At 34.4% G+C, this 23066-nt stretch overlaps 1 protein-coding gene across 1 annotated transcript in view; it reads right to left on the bottom strand.

Moving 5' to 3' along the window:
- fam131bb (family with sequence similarity 131 member Bb) overlaps positions 1-22846 on the bottom strand; it is an 87358-nt gene extending 64512 nt beyond the window's left edge. Inside the window, exon 1 of the mRNA XM_056474644.1 lies at positions 22758-22846. Within this exon, the coding sequence (XP_056330619.1) occupies positions 22758-22785 (28 nt within the window). The 5' untranslated portion in view covers positions 22786-22846. The remainder of the gene's footprint in view (positions 1-22757) is intronic.
- Positions 22847-23066: the final 220 nt, after the last annotated feature.

Raw genomic sequence — 23066 nt, 5'->3', positions numbered from 1 at the left:
ACTACTAGTTGATCGTTTGGTATCAGAAGAGGCTTATATGAAAGGCAAAGACCTCTAGATTATACTTATTTTACCAAAATAAAATATGATCAGGTCTTGATTTATAATTATTTAATTAGGACAGTAAGGTCTGATTTTGCTTTGACAAAAGTCTTGTCACTTAACATAAATTATGTACAGTATAGAAGTCATGGTGCAGTGGAAAAAATAATTAATATTGTGTAGGACTCCCAAGAGCTTGGAGGACTGCATCTATACATCTCTGCATTTACTTAAATAACTTATTAATAAAGTCATCTGGCAAAGAAAGCGTTCTTGCAGGACTCGCAAAATTCATCAAGATTCTTTGGATTTATCTTCAATGCCTCCTCCATCTTACCCCAGACACGCTCAATAATCTTCATGTCTGGTGATTAGGCTGGCCAATCTTGGAGCACCTTGACCTTCTTTGCTTTCAGAAACTTTGATGTGGAGGCTGAAGTATGAGAAGAATCACTATCCTGCTGAAGAATTTGCCCTCTTCTGTGGTTTGCAATGTATGGGCAGCACAAATATCTTAATATCTCAGGCTGTTGATGCTGCCATCCACTCTGCAGATCTCTCGCACACCCCTATTTTTCCTTCACCAAACTTGCCTGATTTCTGTGAGAGTCTTGTGTCTATGTGGATTCCAGTAGGACTTCTGCAGTATTTGTGATGATTAGGATGCAGTTCAACAGATGATTCATCTGAAAAATGATTCTTGGGAAAAATGGCTGTGGAATTGTCAGTTCTCATTTTGCAATTTCTCTAATTTTTGTAGATTATATTTTAGCTCCTCTCCCCAAAAAGCCTTATGTGTCATTTATGTTCTTAGCACAAACAATCCAGAATGTGCTAGGTCCCAGATAATATAATACTTTGAGATTAGCAGCATCCTTCTGAAAATGTGTTTTCAATAAAGCTCCTGTGCTGACAAGCTCAAGTGGACAAATTATCCTGTCTGCAAACATTTCATTTAGAATAAAAGGAGTTAACGGAAACATAAGAAGATTGAATTCCTGATAAAGTATGTGTTTTGCACGCAGTCACAACAGTATCGTTCTTAAATACGGAAGAGGAATTTCAACCTCTACATGTTCACAAGTTAATAGGAGAAAAATTAATCAATGTTTTTTCAGTCTTTGCAAGACAAGCATGGAATGGCATTTTAGTGGATGTGAACCACCCAGGGATTTTTTTTTCTGCTACAAACATTTCATCCTTGAAGCTTTACGGTAGGTATGAGATGACTGCCTTTTGCCAGGCAACTGATAACAGTTGTCAAATCCATGCATTAATTTTTTTTTCGGGTTAGTCCCTTTATTAATCAGTGGTCACCACAGCAGAATGAACTGCCAACTTATTCAGCATATGTTTTACTCAGCGGATGCCCTTCCAGCCGCAACCCAGTACTAGGAAACACCCATACACCCTTGCATTCACACCTACACGTACACTATGGCCAATTTAGCTTATTCAATTCACCTATAGCGCATATCTTTGGACTGTGGGGGAAACCGGAGCACCCGGAGGAAACCCACGCCAACACAGGGAGAACATGCAAAATCCATACAGAAATCCCAACTGACCTAGCCAGGGTCTTTTATCTTTTTATGCCCAAAGGATACTTTTATGTGTATGCAAGGGTCAGTGTAAAGTGGATGTTGTGTTAATGAAAAATAAAAAAGTGATTAAACCCCTTTGCCTTAAAATTAAATAAATGAACAATGTGTATGATCATAAAAATTAAGTCAGCTTAACTGTTCTAAGTTACAATTGGTTTACTCATCTTTTAAAGTCAACCGGTTAAATCTATTTTTAGATTAAGTATCTAATTGTTTTTTAGAAATACTTTTTTATGAGTTTATTTTTCAAATAAAGCACTCATAACCTTTTAAGAGATAAGACAAATGTGCATGATAACTCATTCTAGGCGACATGTCGAACACATACTGCATGTTTGTGCACACTAAAAGAATGTGCATGTACACTAAAAATAAATTATACTAAAGGATTTGAAAATACTTTTTGTTTAAAAAAAGTAACGTAAAACATTTATGTGTGGGATACCCTAATTTAATTTAGTGTGAAATATATACCATTGTCAATTTACGATCAACACAAAACTGAGTATAATGTAAGTATATAGCCACTCCTAATTTTTACTCACATTAGGACACAAGTACATGTAATAATGTCTTAATGCCTGATGAATCTGTTAACATGATATCAACAACCATTGTATAAAGTCAGTGACTTTTACCAGTGACTACATTAACACATCTGCAGATTAAATGGTGTTAAAAAATGTGTATTTAGCAGAATAAGAAAGATGCCAGATGGTACTGAATACAGTACATTAAAACAAATTGAGATTTCAGCCATACTTATTGATGCCTGCAATGATATTTAAAATCCTTTCTCTTTTTTATTTTTATTTTAATTCATTGTATTTGTTGTCCTGTTTATATGTCTGCATTACCATTGGCATGCACAAATTTATTTATATTTGTTTGTATGTGTTATATTTTTTATATAATTAATTAAAAATACATCTTGAGAGTAAAAAGGTGTATGACTTTGGTGTTTTCACATCCTCATACCCAATTTCAAGCAGCAAATCTTAGCATAAGTTTAAGACGTCAGACACCTCACCTTGAATGCAGTGGAGACAGGGCAGATGTACTGTACTAGTAAACCTCTAAGAAAAACACACAGGTCACACTTTGTTTTTATGGTCAACTAATTTATAGTATAAGATTATAATATAATCTTATACAAGATTATAAGTAGACTGTTAGGTTGGGGGGCTACACGGTGGCACAGTGGTTAGCACGTTCACCTCACAGCAAGAAGGTCGCTGGTTTGAGCCTCGGCTGGGTCAGTTGGTGTTTCTGTGTGGAGTTTGCATGTTCTCGTAATGTTAGCATGGGTCCAAAAACGTGGTATAGGTGAACTAGGTAAACTAAATTGTCCGTAGTGTATGTGTGTGAATGAGTGTCTATGGAGTGTCTCCCAGTGATGGGTTGCAGCTGGAAGGGCAATCGCTGTATAAAACGTTTGCTGGATAATTTGGCAGTTCATTCCGCTGTGGCGACCCCGAATTAATAAAGGGACTAAGCCGAAATGAAAATGAATGAATGTTAGATTGGGGTTAGGGTTCGAGTAATCTACTTGCAAAGTTTCTTATAGTCAGTCAGTTAAATGTCTATTGAAGGAGAATTATCAACAGATATTAAGCAGACAGTCTACTAATACTCAAATAGACTATCAAAATAGTGTTACCAACACACACTCTCACCTTAACCAAAATTAGACATAAAAACTAGGCTAATCAGAAGTGTCAATACACCTAACCTAAGTGGTCTTAAATGGCATGGGAAGGAGAGATCTGGAAAACAATCGAGGATGAGATGTGGTAGCAGGTCATATCTAAATGGCACACATGTGTATGTGAAATTTAATCTGAACTAATAAATGATACAATTTTAAACAGGTATTACTGGACCCAAAGCATACTGGCCAGGCTTAAATCAAGAGATGACATGCGCTGGTGATGTAATAATGATATTGGTAGTATGATAAACTATATATGTTGTATGATTGCAATAAGGTTAAAGAAATGTGGGAAAAGATTGTATATTTTGTTAATACTATTTTCAGTTTAACACTCTATAACACACATAAAGCATGCAGTGCACTTCACCCATTTAGTGCATTTTTACATTTTAATACATGTAAACATTTAAAAACAAACATTTTAAATGTTTAATAACACAAACATTTGTTCCCCATACTTTTTTCCTTGGCGCTCACATCTTTGTACAAGACAATGATATAAGGAACTGTTTTCCCACCAGATGAGTATTAATCATATTACCTAGTTTTGGAGTGAGTTTATTTTCTGTCAAACAGCCTGCCATGTGATTGCTTTTTGAGATGCTAGTGTCTCTCCTCTTTGTCTTCCATTTATATGTATTTCATGACTGTTTTTAATGCATTTTGCATCTTTTTAAGATGAAATCTTTTTACTTATTTTATTGTTTCCTAACTATTGGAAATATTGAACATTTTAGACTTGAATTATGTATATATGAAGACATTATTACTATTTTGAGTCAATCAATGTTCATTTTGCGACAACAACCTGCAATTCTCTGTATTCAGCACAACTAAAATAAATTCTGTGTGGAAAGAATCACTGGACTACAGCAGACGCACCACAACAAGAATACATTGCCAGGCTGGAGTGCTACTACATGCAGTGTGAAAGCTATAGGGTTATGGGCTCCGAAAAAATATGGCCTTTAAATGCCCTGCAAATGGAGTATTTGTGAAACAAGCGTGTTGTGTCAAATGCATTAGCAAACATCCTTAAATTAATATCAAAATTCGAATGGGCTCTATGCACAGCTAACGAAAAACTTTCAGTGAAAGGTTAATTTGACTATTTTCAATTTCACAAAGTTGTTTTACAGCATCGATGTTTTAATGTAATTACAATACATTCAGTTAAATAGACTTAAGCATTCATTTAGTTGTTCAAGCATAAAACGAAATGAAAGACCATTGTAACCACTGGAGCCATCAATAGAAACAGGTTAGCACAGAAATTCGATTGAAAATACTGGGGTAAAATAAACTGTCATATTTTAAAGACATGGTAGGGGAAATAAAATTTAATGCAGTGCTTCTTGTCCGATCTGAGACCCACTTCATATCGTATATCTAACAGGCAGTGAAGATCGCTGATTTTTAAAGAAATCAGATCTTAAACGTGACAATTTTGTAATGGAAAGACAGCTCTCCAGAAGCCCTGAAAATTAAAAGTCCGTGTGCATATAGCCCATCATTTAATTAGAAACTACACCAGAATTCTACCACTGTTCCACTATGGGTTGATCATCAGTGGTGTAAAATAATAATTAATACAAATAATAATGAATACAAATACTCAAAGAACTGTAATGTAGTAATTTCTCTCAGGAATTATACTTTTAAAAGTGTGTATTTTTAATTCTAATACATTTATAAAGCTGTATTAGTACTTTTACTCCACTATTTGCATTCAACCTGCAGTCACTACTTAGTTTTTTTCTTGTCTATGCTGACTGACTCAGTAAAATAATCAGTCCTGTGATTCCCATCCAGTCAAGGAAAGTCGTGTCAGACAAACCAACCTCAAGACATTGACATGACACTTTACAAATGCAGCAAACATGTACAGCGTGGAAGCATTAAAAGTGTACAAAAAAAAAAAAACTAAATCATTATAAGCAAGGGCCAAGGCATTTAGACTCCGTGCTAGCAGAGTTGGGCAAATAACTTCCAAAATTAAATGCAGTATATTATATTAGATTTTATTATATTACATTTCAATACTGGGAAACATCCATACACACTCATTTACACAAATACACATTCAATTCACATATAACGCATCCAAGAAAGTTCTAGTCTAGTATATTGTTACATGAATAAATTTAATTATGACAAACAACATATTACATGTACAATAAGCTTGGTTTTTGGACACTTCTAGCTTGCTAATCAGGATTCAAAGTTAACACAAATACATGGACGCAGAGGCAGAGCAGTGGGCAGCCATTGCTTCTGCGCCCATAGAGCAGTTAGGGGATTAGTGTCTTGCTCATGGGACTTACCTCAGCCATGGTACTGAGGGTGATGAGACACTGCATAAATAAGTGTATAACCTAAACTTTAACATCATCACAGCTAGATTTCTGCCTCTAAATTACACAGATTTTGCGTCACATGTAAATGGATCAAGTTTAAGCTACTTTTTAATTTGCAGGGTATAATGTGGCATACTATTTGCCCATAATACTCACTACCCAATTCTCTTGAGTACCTTCAAAAGTGCTACATTTTACTATACAAGTAGTATTTACAACAGATACTTTAGATTACAGTACTTACACTACATTTTTGGCAAGTAATTATACTTTAACTTGAGTATGATTTTTCAGTGTATTCTTACCACCTCTGCTGACAATTTATCCTCTTTTTCTTGCCTATTCAAAAGCGACTTGACAAAAGAATGGCATGCTCCGCCAGATGTAGGAGAATTTACAATTTTATGATAACTTTTGTTGGTGTCGTCCTAGGCCGTATGTCGTTTGTCCAAAATGCATAACATTGGTAACTTTACATCTGGCGGAGCATGCTGAGTCTGACAATGTCTGATTTTCTCAGGTCAGCCTTATTGTCTGTCGGCCATTACATACTCCACATGTATTCAAAAACTCATTGTTTCCCTTTGTCTGATGCTCCTTACTAACCTTGTTGCTTTTGGCCTCTTTACTGCTTTGCTCATTCTGGTTGTGAACTGCTTGGCCCCTTAATTGCTGCTTGAAGCTATATTTAATATTATTTAAATGCACTTATGTGTTAATATATTTAATATGTGTTTGTCTTCTTTTAAACAGTCAGATAATTTACCTTATGAAAGTTGATTAAATCAATTGCAACTAATTAATTAATTGTCTAAAGCATTGCCATTATATCTGAAGCTGATTTTTTTACATGCTAATAATAATAATAATAATAATAACTATGAATTATGGCTAGGGCAACATTTTTGTGACATAACCCCCTAAAAATTGGTTATTTATTGGGTAAAACTTGAAAATGACTCAATGGATTGTGTTAAAATAACAGCAGGTCAGTGCTAAACAACCCACCATTTACATTACCTGTTGCGTTGTTTTTAAACAACTTTTTGCATTTGTTACGAGAATTTGCTTGCATGTGTGTTGTTAAAATGATGATGTTTTCTCAGTTTGTTAATGTATTTCTCTTTGCATGTGTTTTCTGAACTAGAAATGAGTTTGAGGTCACTTGGCCACTTTATTTGATAGAAAAATGCTTGGCAGAACTCTGAATATACTACTTTGGCACAAAACAGAACTGGAGTGGCATCACATGAGAAAGTTATTTTGCTAATAGATCATGTTATCAGTTCAGAATCATCTCTTTTTTAGGAAAATACATTTTTATGCACTTTTGTAGCTTTTATACGAGAACAATTGTGTACCTTTATTTCAGTTGTACCATAAAAGGTATAGAACAGTATCAAAAAAGGTCTTTTCTGTACCATATAAGGTACAACTTTTAAAAAGGTACCAAACTGTTCCTCAGGGAACATTATTTGTACCACAAGTCCCCAGAACTTTACACGTCCTTTACATTTACAAACAGCAGCATCACACACTGCAACAGTAATATTTGGAAAAGCAGGTTAGAAAAGAATCAAATAAACTATTGTATGGTGTGACTGCATGTTTTGGAGATTAAATTTGGAAAATAACTTGCAATGTGTAAATTTGATGTCACTGCTCAGTTTTGAATTTGAAGTTAACCTAATATGAGTAAATGAGCAGTTCTTAAGTATAACTTCAGTTACTGTACGTACAGTTCAAGTCAGAAGAATTATTAGCCCCCCTGTTTATTTTTTCCCCAATTTCTGTTTAATGGGGAGAAGATTTTTTTCAGCACATTTCTAAACATAATAGTTTTAATAACTCATTTCTAATTACTGATTTGTTTTATCTTTGCCATGATGACAGTAAATAATATTTGACTAGATATTTTTCAAGACACTTCTATTCAGCTTAAAGTGACATTTAAAGACATTTAAATTTCTAGCCGAAGTAAAACAAATAAGACTTTCTCCAGAGGGAAAAAAATATATTATCAGGCATACTGTAAAAATGTCCTTGCTCTGTTAAACATCATTTAAGAAATATTTAATAAAGAAAAAAAATTCAAAGAAGGGCTAATAATTCTGACTTCAACTGCATATTCTAAAGTATAATCTAAAACATAACTTATATATCTGAGAATTAACATTGATCAAAATTAGAGAACAGTTTCAGATGCTTTTGTTAGATGTGTAAATCTGGCATCTGGTGGTAAATTGTTTATTTATATTATTAATAGAAGAAGCTAAGAGCAGTGGGAAACTAGAGATGTCCTGCAGCTGCATATATGCTAAAGTCTCTAAACTTCTAGTTTTGACTGCTTTAAGCTTGACAAATTGTTTGTTGATTTTGTACAATCATTGCTGTTATCTAGTTTTGATCAAACAAAAATTCCTTCAAATTTTTTATGATGATTATATAATATAATTCTATCTAAATAAATGTTATTTTTAAATTCTCACTTTACAAACCTTCACTGAGTTTCCCACTATTGTGAGAAAACATCATTGCTCGAGGTTCCCTATTACTCATGGTATCCTGTCCAAAACATTCCCCCATCAATAATGCCACAAATTCACACATTTATCCCAATGACATCCTCATACCAACTCGTTCCTCTAAAGTGTGAATTACTTTTGCTTGTCCCGTTTATCTGAGTAGCCTACTGCTTTAAATCTCTATGAAATCTGCAGAATGAATGGGCAAAGAGCGATGAGCTCTCGCAGTGGCATATAAAGCTATTGCAGATGCTGCATATGGAGCAATAACAGGCGAGCACATGATCCAGTACGATGAGCCGTCTCGTTTTCCCCAGCGCTGCTCTTTTTTTTTCTGATACCTCCCCTGCGGCCAAGCCACGACGCAGCTCTGCTAGTAACGACGCAAAGCTGGAGAGAAGAGGAAAAGATGGGAGGGAGGAAAGGAAAAACGAGAGAGAGAGAGAGAAAGAGAGAGAGAGAGAAGCGCGGCCGTGCGGAACGAAGGACCCGCATCAGCCACATCACGTCTGTTGCAGCTGTAGTTATTGCTGAACATATTATATTGCTTAACAGCATATCAGTTAACGGAAAACCGAGAGGAATCCCTTAAACAAGGGTGAGCTCGGTGACTGTAAACTCGTTTTAACAGAAATTTGCAGTTCTGTCTACTGTGCTGTGTTATGATGACGACTATCATCTTCCTAACGCGACCCGTGTGCGGGGTGTGACCCAGTGAAATTAATGCTCGTCAGTACTGTAGGCTTTATGCAGTATAACAGAACCACGATTCATATACAGTAGTTTATTCATTTATACATCACTTTGCAGCCATTCATGCAGCGTACGTGTAACTGCAGAGGAGCAATGCAGCTCTTCAAAAGCGAAGTCTCTTTCTTTTAAGGAAATCATCCTTTTTATCGTCTCAATCACATGGTTTACGGTGTGAGTCAAGGTTCTGCAAGTGGTTGTTTTTCAGAGCTGATAACTGATAGAAAAGATGGAATGGTTTTGTGTGTCTGTGCTAAAGAGTCATCCTAGTAATCATATATCATTAAGTGGGAGACGACCTTTAGTATCACAAATGCAGTTGTACTAAATGGATGTGTTAACAGCAACTTGCTTTATATCAATAAGATTGAGCTTAAGCTAGTGCAAACAAGCATAGCATATATATATTTTACATTGGGTAAATATTTGAATCAATCTTTTAAAGAAAATCTGAATTCTGGTAATAATGCACAGGGGAACCTTATGTTTTTTTTTTTTTTCCACAACACGGTTTCACGGTATGTGTGTGTGTGTGTGTGTGTGCGTGTGTGTGTGTGCGCGTGTGTGTGTGCGCGTGTGTGTGTGCGTGTGTGTGTGCGTGTGTGTGTGTGTGTGTGTGTGTGTGTGTGTGTGTGTGTGTGTGTGTGTGCACTTGAATAGGTTAAACGCAGAGCACAAGTTCCAACACAAAAAAAATATGTAAAGCTGATTCCTTGGATTTACTTTTTTTTTTTTTTTAATTAAGTAGTATAAATAAGTTATTTCCCACATGGAAAGAACCTATATGAGGATATATGTGCATATATGAAACCGATATGCAGTATATATGCACATATAATAATAATAATAATAATAATATATATATATATATATATATATATATATATATATATATATATATATATATATATATATATATATATACATATATGCGCTAAATATATATATATATATATATATATATATATATATATATATATATATATATATATATATATACATATACATATACATATACACACATATACATATATACATATACATGTATATATGTATGTGTGTGTGTGTGTGCATATATGTAACTATATAGGTACATGTATATATAGTATGTACACATATATGTGCATATATGTACATATATTATAGGTTAACGGCCAATTATATATATTTCACATATATTAAAAACCTATATTAAAATGTATATTAAAACATATATGTTTATATAAGTTCCTTCCGTATGGGTTGGGCTGAATTTAAACAAATTAAGTTGAACACTACTAAATTGAACTTATTGTTTAAATTCAACACACATAAATTGTTTGCAACAATTTTGCAGACATATTTTTTCAGTGAAGTATTAAAAAACTCTAAATTTAAATTCTTTAACAGTTATTAATATTTCAAATATGATTGTAAAAAAAATGTTGTACTCTTCCATTCACTGCACTTTAAGTTTACCCAACTATGACAACTTTTGCTACTGAGAAATCCAGAAATGTGAAAAGGTTCCATTGTTGGACAATGTTGCTTGGCTACTTTCATATTGAGAATAGACAGCAACATTGTTCTAAAAGGTGCCCTGTGTATCATCACTAAAATGTTACTAAGTCCATATAATTATAAGTTCAATAATCTGCAGTATGCAAAAAAATTTGCAGGCCTGAATTTAATAGGTGGGATGTCCAAATGTACAGTATTCATGAAACGGTTTACAAACAATACCTTGATGACACGTGGCATCTGTTGAGATCACAAAGTAGGCTAGTGCGGTGCCACAGGATATTTTGCTACCCCATGAGGCCATTGGAGCAAAAGAGCCATATGACCAGTAACCACTAGTTAATGCTTAAAACTGTTATTTTAATTTTGGGGACTAGGACTTTGGGATCTGTAAAACGTCTAAGAACTGCAGGATTACTTACAATTATTCAAAGAAAAGAGCTAACCAGACACTTTATTACATAATGAGTTGGACCCACATTTCCCTCCAAATCTGCCTCAATGGTGTAGTTCACCCCAATATCCTTATATCCTTTTCTCACATTTAAGTTGTTTTAAATTTTTATTAATATCTATATCCTGTTATATCTATATTCACAAAACAAGGCATTCTGAAGAATCTTGAAAACCAACAGCGACTGACAATGCTCTAAATGCTCTATGCTCTAAATTTGCTGTTGTAACACATCTGCTTCGAGGTTCAACATGCATGATGTGTGTTCAGAGATGCTCTTCTGCAGAATTCAGATGTAAGGGTTGGTTATTTGGTTTACTTAGAGTTCTTGCCTTTCTATTTTCATGTTCTTCTGACCTCTGATATGAACAAGGCCTTTTTGCCAGAACATATGCTCACTCAATATTTTCTCTTTTCTGACCACTTTCTTTACATCCTACACTCTCAGAAAAGAAGGAACATTGTGGTACAAATAATGTTCCCTGAGGAACAGTTTTGTACCTTTGTAGAAGTTGTACCTTATATGGTACAGAAAGACCTCTTTTGATACTGTTCTATGCCTTTTATGGTACAACTGAAATAAAGGTACACAATTGTTCTTGTATAAAAGCTACAAAAGTGCACAAAAGCTACAAGCAACTCATTCTTTATTACAATTTGCATTAAAATAAATAAGACTGGAAAGGTAAAGTGATTGTATGTATAATTTCCATATTAAAACAAGAATCATCATTTAAAGTATATGTTTAAAGAAACATATAAACAATAATTATTAAGTTCTATAATACAATAATACAAAGCAACTGGTAAAACATAAGAATATAGGTATTGTAAACTAAACATTTGAGGCATTTTGAATAAATGTTTGGTAAGCATTTTTGACACTGTTGAGTGCCTATAGAGTACTACTGCATCCAACGTTTCTAAAAATTCTTTTTTAAAATACATGTAAGACAATGTTACAGCTTTCCAATTCTTTCTAAAAGAAACCAAGCATCTGGAGGTTTGCTGTGGGTGGAACAACCGAGTCAAGTGTGCAAGTGAGGCTTCACCAACAAGCCAGAGTGAGAAAGATGAGCACATTATTTGTCAAGCATCAAAGTCAATCAGTACTTTCAATGAAAAATAATTGATTTAGGTTGCAATCATTTTACTACACTTGCAATTACTGTAAAACCAATTGGTAACACTTTATGATAACTACACACTATGAATTTATTAAGCATTAGCTAAAAGTGAATTCATTAAGCAGTTTATAACTGCAGCTACAAATGCTGTATTGTTGACTTATAACCACATTTATAGAGAAATTACCAACCTACTGTACATCACACATGACGTCACACAGGTTCCCGGTTGCAAAAAGAGACTGGTTGCAATAGCAAAAATGTCGTGTTGATGCCAAATTCAAACGTCAAAAAATAGAAAACTTAACTTTTACCGTACACCACACTGCTTTTAATGCCAACCGCAGACTGCGGCTAAAAGGGAGATGAATGAAGTGAGGACCAAATTAAAATGCTCGACTTTGCAGTTCTCATTTCATATCAGATAAGTTCAAACTACGCTGAATCATACACATTACTCATTTTTGATTTCAGCAATGGTTAATAAACTGCAGCCACTGAATGCTAAGAATGAAACGTAAAAGTGTAAGTTCACATACCCTGCCATACAGGTGCAGTTCACTGTCAGAATGCAGTTTTGCTTGTTGATGATTACCCAGGCCTTGTATAGCTCTGTCTTTTTTCCTTGTCTTTGGCTAGGCAGAACCTCGGTTTTTAGCACTACATAGTTTTGAATTTGATAATCATAGAACATTATTTCTTGCACATGACCACACAGAACAAAATTGTTGGGATCCAAAGACTTGTAGGCCTTTTACTTCTCTCTTGTAAAAACAGTACAGTAGTTATCAAACCTGTCAGACGTATGCCACTCACTTTAACGTTAATTTTGCAGAATAACTGTGCTTATCACTGGGTGACAAGCTGTTATAATACACTGAAAGCATTATGTAAATAATATATATAATATGATCTCTAATACAACAACAAACCCTGTTTCGCATCGGATTTCATTCCCTCGCTGTAAATGCTGTTTTGTGGTTTACAGAAACACAGGGTTTTCCCGGTGATGGGTTGCAGCTGGAAGGGCATCCGCTGTGTAAAACATATGCTGGATAAGTTGGCAGTTCATTCCGCTGTGGTGACCCAGATTAATAAAGGGACTAAGCCGAAAAGAAAATGAATGAATGAATGAATGAATGAATGAATGAATGAAGTAACTCAGGGTACATAAATACACTCACACACACATATAAATATATAAATATTGCATTTTATTTATTTATTTTATTGAATTTTATTTATTTATTGGCGCTTTTACAATGTAGATTGTGTCAAATCAGCTTAACATAAAGATTCTAGTAAATTGAAATTAAAATTCAATTTAGTTCAGCTTAGTTCAGTTCAGTATGGTTTCATTTTCACTGCTGAAAGTCCAAACACTGAAGAGCAAAAAAAATTCATTGATGCGCAGCTCCACAAGTCCCAAAATATCAACACAAGAAGACAGGAGGACATTTAAATATGCAGAAAATAAATTTGGATATTTATGAATATATATATTTCATTGTTTACTTTATTTTCCACATATTTAAATATCTGTATTCTTGAAAAAAGAAAGAAAGAAAGAATGAAAGAAAGAAAGAGAAAAAAAATCTAAATATATTTAATATTTCAGGCTTTACAGGGTTAATAAAAACCCTGCTCTACACACATCAATGCAGACCCTCCCAGGAGTATTAACACTCCCTGAGAAACAATACCACACTCACAGTGATTTTAGTCCTGAGAATAAATCATGCTCTGCATATCAAATATGACATTACATGACAAGTATCATAAAACCATGTGTGAATCACACACATTCACTTACTTACTATAGTGGCCTATGTAATACAACACATAATCTCCATCTGGGTTTTAAACGTGTGCGTGTTATTTGCTTTAATATTTGCTGAGTCAGGCAGCTGGAGACACAGCAGCAAGGGGATCATTATGAAGCTCTCACTGCGGACTCGTGCCAAAGCCCACGGCATGACATCAGAAAGTGCTGAGCGAACTTGCCAGATGCACAACAGCCCCTCTCATCCATACTGTACATTAGTCTCAGGTATCTAAAGGGGATAAGATACATTAGATCTGTGGAGGCTAACAATGTTAAACTGGTAATATAGCTATAATGATATTTTGACTTAATGTACTGTAGGTACTTGATTCCATGCTTTGTTAAATGTCATTAAATCAGTATTGTCACTGCTTATTTTAGTACTTTTATTGTGCGTGTGATACATAAATGTGGCCATAAAAGAACTTTCCTGCTGACTATGGTTACATGGTAAACTGAATACTACAAGAAAGATAGTTCACCTCAACAATACTCGCCTTTATGCAATTCTTTATGCCTTTATGCTAACCTGCATGACTACAGTATATATATATATATAATATATATATATATATATATATATATATATATATATATATATATATATATATATATATATATATATATATATATATATATATATATAGCTGGCGCAGTGGGTAGCATGTTTGCCTCACAGCAAGAAGGTCGCTGGTTCAAGCCTCGGGTGGGTCATTTGGCGTTTCTGTGTGGAGTTTGCATGTTCACCCCGTGTTCACATGGGTTTCCTCCGGGTGCTCCGGTTTCCCCCACAAGTCCAAAGACGTGGTATAGGTGAATTGGGAAGGCTAAATTGTCCGTTGTGTATGTGTGTGAATGTTTTCCAGTGATGGGTTGCAGCTGGAAGAGCATCTGCTATGTAAAACATATGCTGGATAAATTGGCGGTTAATTCTGCTGTGCCGACCCCAGATTAATAAAGGGTCTAAGCTGAAAAGAAAATGAATGAATACATTTATAGCGAAATGAACCGTCAAATCATCCAGCATATGTTTTACACGGCGGATGCCCTTCCAGCTGCAACCCAGTACTGGGGAAAAAAAATAATTATATATATATTTATATATTTGGTGGGACTTCATGAGGGTAAATTGATTTTTATTTCCTATATTTTTGTTTTTAGCAGAATGATCTCTTTAGGCAATTACCAATCACAAAAATGAAACTCTTGAAAATAAATATCTTGACCTCTCTATTGCCATTAATGTTTGAAATGTGAATTGAATTTACATTTTATGTTAGTAACTATTTGCACTGATACATTTGGTGATAATGAACAAATCTCTCATTGCACTGAACCCTTTGAGTAAGAAGTAAGTCTCACAAAATTGAAGAGTTGTCAGCAAGTAAGAACATATCTGTGGCCAGGCCTTCCCTTCTTTACTTTGGGTCATGACAAACATGTAATGATGCTGACCACTTAAAACAATTCATTATTGTTGGCCTTAGTGAGTTTTGAACACTTTTCAAGTAAACTGTATTACGTTTTACCTCAAAATCATTAAATAAATTGAGCATTCTGTTAACTTTACAAAACTGCATGTAAAATAGTTATGATTAGTTTTACTTGTAGGTTAGGATTTAGGATAAAGGCTAGTAAAATAAGCCAATGAATGACCAACCTGCAACCTTTTGATAGAGAAAAACTAAACATAATGACTTAAGCTAATGCTCTGTCTTTTGGTTCTATGGTGCCAAGAGGCTTTAAAAATAAATCATGTCAATGAAGAAGAGGCTTTAAAAAAGCTGAATTAAATACTTTCATGGGAAAAGCACTTATCATGTTATGAATTAACAGCTTACCAGTTAATCTTCAATATATCTGCCATTAAACATTAGATTTAGATTAGTCTTTTTTTTTTAGTTTATTGTTTATTTGGGATGTCACAGAAAATGATGTAACGCAGCATACACCATACGAGACTTTCATTTCTATAGTTGCCACAAACATTGACAGACTCACAACCAAGCACACATCATCCAAGTTGACCATTACAGCACACATCATACAAGTTAACCAATATGCTTCTTCCAATAGCTGCGGACCTTTCCGTCCCCTAAATTAATACATTATCTGGTTGTACAGTACATGTAAAGTTACTCATAGTCAATCAAATTTCATTTGGAAACTGATAAAATAAAGCATTAGCAGATATTGAGCAGACAGTCTACTAACATTTTATTGTCTGGTATTGACATGTACTTACTTTTTATAAAGAAAAAGTCTCACGGGATCTATAAAAACAGAGTGATGCCCAAATAGAAATAGGGAAGTATTCTTTTATGCTTTTTATTCGTGAATAAAGGTTTACTTTATTTATTAGATAATGTGTTTTCACTTTTTGGTACTAACCTAAATGATTTTGACCAAAAGATTTGGGGTCTCAGAAGGAACTATTTCAGGTGGGAATTTTTTCATTTTTTCACTCGACTATTTTATAAAGCATCTCTCCAGTGTGATTCCAACCTCATGATCTGACATCTTGGTCACACTCACAACTGAGGATGTGCAGAATTATTAAAAGTGTAAGCAAACATGCTCATTTGTTGCTAAAGCACTTTTAGGATAAAAGACATAACCAGATATACTGTCAAATAATTTTAGGCACAGCAAATTATCTACAGATAAAATAATAGAAGAAAGGCTATTGGACAAGCATTCAAAATAATGAAAAAGTTATCGCTCTCTGTTAAAAGAATAACTACTTGTTTGAAATGATGAGGTGCCATTATACGATAAGAGTACAGAGCACTATGGTCTTTTTGAACACATCACATACTGTACAAATGCATAAAAAACTTATTTATTGGTATTCCATGATTAATACTGATTGTTGCTGTTTTGTAGTGAGACTGTGATAACAGATGCAAAAATGCCTTCTTTTCAAGGCGGCTCATAAGCCCACACATTTCTACACTAAATCTGTTATTGTAACAAAACAGTGAAGCATTATTTGCATTTTCACAGTACTAAGCTACATTTACTTGTATATTTTGAATCATTTGCTGCAGGCATCTTAGCTGGATGAGAGTGTGTCCAGTTTTTTGGCTTCATTTTACAAATCAATACTGGGCTTCTGAGCTGGATAGAGAAAATAATAAACATCCAGAATCTTAAATGACGTGTGTGCTCACACGGATACAAATGACAATGTCTCATGTAATATAATGTTTTACTATATTTACTAAGGACAACACACTCTGTTTACACTTTTCAGATTTGACCTTATTACTAAACAGTTGTATCTTTTATATCTATAAAATCTTAAATCAGAATCTTTGTGCTACAACTTACAATTGTTCACAGATGCAACTCAAATACGTTTATATTGTGTTTTACTACCTATGCAGCATATACTCTTATTGATTGCCAATACAACTGCGTTCAAATATACACTCACCGACCACTTGATTAGGTACACCTGTCCAACTGCTCGTTAATGCAGATTTTCAATCAGCAAATCACATGGCAGCAACTCAATGCATTTAAGCATGTAGACATGGTCAACACAATCTGCCGTTTCAAATGGTTCAGGCTAGTGGTGGTGGTGTCTCGCTTTGGGTGGCACACTTTGGGTCCATTAGTACCAATTAAACATCGTGCCAATGCCACAGCCAACCTGAGTACCATGTCCAGGCCTTTATGACCACAGTGTACCCATCTTCTGATGGTGACTTCCAGCGAATCATCTCAGAGTGGTTTCTTGAACATGACAATGAGTTCACTGTATTAAAATGGCCTCCACAGTCAGCAGATCTCAATCCAATAGAGCACCTTTGGAATGTGGTGGAACGGGAGATTCACATCATGGATGTGCAGTGGACAAATCTGCAGCAACTGCGTGATGCTATCATATCAATATAGACCAGAATCTCTGAGGAATATTTCCAGTACCTTGTTGAATCTATGCCACAAAAGATTATGGCAGTTCTGAAGGCAAAATGGGGTCCAACCCTGTACTGGTAAGGTGTACCTAATAAAGTGGCTGGTGAATGTATGTTGTTTATATGCAGATATTTGTTTGGCTCAGCCTATTAAAATCTTTACTGGTGGATTCCCAGACTTTTTTCAGCCAAATTCGTTTGACATAAAATATTTACTTTAAATACTTCATAACGTGATTTAATAATATATTCACGCTTGTAAAATGATGATTTATGGTGACTTGTGTTAAGTGTTTTATTTTTATTGATAATTCTTTGGTTTTATTGGTAACACGTTACGATATGAGTGCACTAATATGCTTTATTATGCATTCATTAATATAATAAATAGAGTATGACTCATTAAGGACTACCATTTGTAAAAAAAAAAAAAGTCTATGATAAATACGTCATTTAGATTAGGTTAGATTAGATTCAACTTTATTGTCATTATGCATGTACAAGGCAATGAAATGCAGTTTAGGTCTGCAATGGCAGCAAGTGCAATATATAAGTATATATAAAATATCATTAATTAAATGTGTCATGATTGATTTTATATTAACATCTAGTAATAACCTAAGTGTAAATGAATGTTATTTATCAAAATGAGGGATTTCAACTATGTTTGAAAGAATTGGTCAGTTTGATTGAAAAAAGGTTTTAGTCATTTTAAGTAATGCAACAGCCACGTTGTTATGATTCTGATTATAATTAGCACAGAACCATATATTCAAATGGAGTTCACAGTATATCATAGATAGACTGGCTGAATTGTTTCCGGCTCTTGATTATGTACCTCAAAACAGAATGTGTACTGATCCTGCACAGCGTGTTGACCTCCATTTTAGTGCTGTATTGCATTATAAACACTATTTATCAAACCCTCCTCCCTCTTCCTCCCTCCTCTCTTCCCTTCATCCCACTCCCATTTGCTTCTCTCTGTATGGACACGAGGCAGGTGGCTAAGCAAGAGAAGTTTGACACAGTTTCATCGTCAGATGTTTAATGTGCTGTAATGCTGATGCTGAATGTGTGCATGACTGTTCTGGGCCAAAGTCAGTTTGTTCTGCCCCACTTCCCATGATACAATGCAATACAATCTGAAAATCAAACTATTTTAAAATACAGTGAAGTGTGTTTCTCCGAGCTCCTTTAAAAAGTAACACACCCATCAATGAATCATATTGATATAATTAATTATTATAACTAAAAATGAATATGATAAAATATTATTTATTTATTCATTTTCCTTCAGCTTAGTCTCTTTATTCATCCAAGGTCGCCACAGCGGAATGAACCACCAGCATATGTTCTACACAGCGGATAACCCTTCCAGCTGCAACCCAGTACTGTGAGACATCCATACAAACTCATTCGCACACACACTACGGCCAATTTAGTTTATTCAGTTCTCCTATAGTGCTCGTCTTTAGACTGTGGGGAGCACTCAGAGGAAACCCACATGAACACAGGGAGAACATGCAAACTTCACACAGAAACAGACCTAGTCAGGACTCGAACCAGCGACCTTCCTGCTGTGAGGTGACAGTGATAACCACTGAGCCACTGTGTCACCCGATAAAAATATTAAAGTACAATTTTCTTTAATGTGCATTAATATTATGTTAATTCATATACAACTTAATATTTCAAAACTTGCGAACATAGTCCACATTATTTTGCCGTTTTTCTTTTGGGTTGCGGTTGGAAGGGCATCCGCTGTGTAAAACATATGCTGGGTAAGTTGGCGGTTCATTCCGCTGTGGCGACCCCAGATTAAAAAAAAGACTAAGCTGAAAAGAAAATGAATGAATTAATGAAAACAAGTAATAATTCATAAATAACACAATTCTATATAAGCTTGCAAGCTTTTGAAAAAAAAAAAATCTTGTCAACATGTCTACTTTTATTTTATTTAAATATAATCATTATTAAAGCACAATCATTAACAATGAAATTGCTTTTCAGCTTTCTTTGACTTGTAGAAAATAAAATAAAATATTTGCAACATTACAATGGCTTTTGATCAAATTCATGTGTTTTTGATAATAAAAGTTTTCTTTGTGTAAATTTGACCGATAATGATACTGCCATGGTAAGCATGTGAAGCAACAGGGATTTACAACAGTGATAATAATCAGATTTGTTTTGTACAATAAATAAGCATATTAGATCCTTTCTAAAGGATCATGTGACATTTTAAATGTACATAATGTACTTTTACATAATACTTTTTACATTTTATATAGTTTTAAAGAATAAATAAAGGAATTAAATTAATTATGAATTGTTGAAGTGGTGGACAGCAATTTTGGAGCTGTAAATATAACTTATTGTCTCTCATCAACAAATATTAATTAGCTGAAACTATGTAAATAGCCGAAAATAAAATAATAAGCATATTAGACACTATTTCCTGAACAGTAGAACAGGTTGGTTGCTGTGGAAACATTTTCTGGCAGACTGAAATTTTGGAAAAAATACCAATTCTGTGTAGGATCTGACCTTAAAGCATATTTATAGTAAGATCTAGAACAGGGGTCTCAAACTCAAATTGGCAGGGGGGCCATTTCAGTGACTGACAATTCATAGGAGGGCCGTTTTAACATTCAAGCACAAGAAAAAAGTGAAAACCTGACATAGTTGATGCATTTTAGGACAACAGACATGACGTTTTCATATTTCAAGCATCACCTGTCACCAGTGATAATGCAAATCAGCACGTTTACTATGTCACACATCAGCTTCTGAAATATATCTGTGGTTGTTGTGTGTTTGGCCGAGTGTTAGACACAGTCATTCTTCCAAAAAGTATATTCAAAACTCTAGCTTTTTATTTCTTGTTGTATATATTGAAGGGATAGTTTAAGTTGCTATGAAAATGCTACAAATAATAGACATAATAATTATTATTCAGTCCCAATCAATTGTATTGTCTCAATAGGGTGAGAACAGCAGAAAGCAGTTTGGCTAACTTAAGTGACTTTACTGGCAATTGTTTTTCTCAATATCTTTCTTTTTTTTTTGTAAAACTACAAGAAGAGAGGAGAGTATGTAAATATTCACATTTACTTAAACAAGTTCAATTCAAGCAGTACAATTTTACTAATGTACATAGTTTTTATGCAAATCTTAATAAGCATATGAGGAAAATCTATTAAACGAGACCATTTGAATGGAATATTAGCAGAATTATCATATTTGTTACACCACCAGCATAACGTGTAAGCCATGAAAAAGTGTTTGTAGAACAAAATACAAGTGGCATAAAACTGATAATTACTAGATATTTATTACTGATAATAATTGGATATTTACAAAAATAGAGCTTTAGTAAAAATAGAGCACTTACGGACATATATTTCAACGTTTATGTCCGTCCAAGCCTACATTTACCAACCAGTCTCGTCTGGAATGCCTTAAATTATTATAAATTAAAGTGCTTAATTTCTTCAATTCAACAAATTAATAACTTTCTTTTGCAAAATACAAAAGAGGATACTTCAAAGAATGTTGGTAATTTACAGTTGAAGTCAGAATTATTCAACAAATTAATAACTTTCTTCTGTAGAATACAAAAGAAGATACTTCAAAGAAAGTTGGTAATTTACAGTTGAAGTCAGAATTATTAGCCCCACAACACCCCCACCCCCCATTTATTAGCCCCCTGTTTATTTTTTCCCCAATTTCTGTTTAACAGAGATAAGATTTTTTCAACACATTTCTAAACATAATAGTTTTAATAACTCATTTCTAATAACTGATTTATTTTATCTTTGCCATAATGACAGTAAATAATATTTTACTAGATATTTTTCAAGACACTTCTATACAGCTTAAAGTGATATTTAAAGGCTTAACTAGGTTAATTAGAATAACTAGGCAGGTTAAGGTAATTAGGCAAGTTATTGTATAACGATGGTTTGTTCTGTAGACTATCGAAAAAATATATAGCTTAAAGGGGCTAATAATTTTGACCTTAAAATGGTTTTCAAAAAAATTAAAACTGCTTTTATTCTAGCCGAAATAAAACAAATAAGACTTTTATCAGAAAAAATATTATCAGACATACTGTGAAAATCATTTGGGAAAAAAATCAAAAAGAAAAAATTTAAAGGGGGGCTAATAATTCTGACTTCAACTGTATTAGTTTTAGCTATTAAACCATTTCCAAAGGATAGACATGAAGTATTTAACAGAAATGTTGTTCTATATTAAACAAAAGGCATGAGGGTGAGAAAATCATTAAAGATTTTTCATTTTTGGTGAATTATTCCCTTTAACATGCCACAAAGCTGGACCAAAAATTTTGACTCATTCTTCAAGTGTGTTTCGAATACAGGATGGTCCCAACCTGATTCGCTCCTATCCTCCACACACATTTCTCTCAGGTCTCCTGCATGTTTTACCCCTCCCACCATCCATCCCTCTCTCTTTCTCCCTTTCACTGCAATGAAATTCAGCATGTTTGCAATCTCTCCCTCTCACTTTCCAGTCCATTTCAGTGTGCAACACGATACCACAAGAGCATTTCCAACAATAGAAATCTTCGCTCTCCGTAATCGCCGTAAACAAGCTCCATCACTGCATTTCATCACTCCATCATCTCTGCCTCCCACACACAGACACCATGCAGTAGCATAAATCAAGAGATGTGGGACACAGACACACACAAATACATGCGCGCATGTACACGCACAATGTGACAGCTCAAATGTTTAACTCAATGTTTCCCTCCACCAGCCACATTCCTTTCACACATCTCAAACGTGCAAAAAAAATCCCCAGCCACACACCAGCAACCCCCTTCCTGGTGCTGTAATTACCACTCACACATAATACACACACTCACATGCACCCTGCCAGAAAGTAGAAGAAAAGAAGAGGGTCTTACTGAGGGTTCGGGAGCCAATACATCCCATGGTTTATTCACAAAGGCCCTGGACACCAGCAAGGAAGCGCTAGCCTTTCACTATACATTCTCTCCTCCTCTCTCTCTCCTTTCTCTATTCTGGCTGCTGATTCTCTCCACTCATGCTGCTCCCTCCCTCCCTCCCCCTCTCGCTTTCTCTCTCTCTCTCCCCTTCTCTCTCTGTCTGTGCAGTCTTACTTTTTAGCCCGCGAGTCAGAAATTAACAACATTAGTACTTGTATAATTGTATAATCAAATATTATTGGTGGAATAATCATTTAATGCAATCAA

The sequence above is a fragment of the Danio aesculapii genome, chromosome 16, assembly GCF_903798145.1.
Source record: "Danio aesculapii chromosome 16, fDanAes4.1, whole genome shotgun sequence".
NCBI lineage: Eukaryota > Metazoa > Chordata > Actinopteri > Cypriniformes > Danionidae > Danio > Danio aesculapii.
Note: the sequence above shows the minus strand (reverse complement) of the source record. Positions and strands in the feature narration are given on the sequence as shown.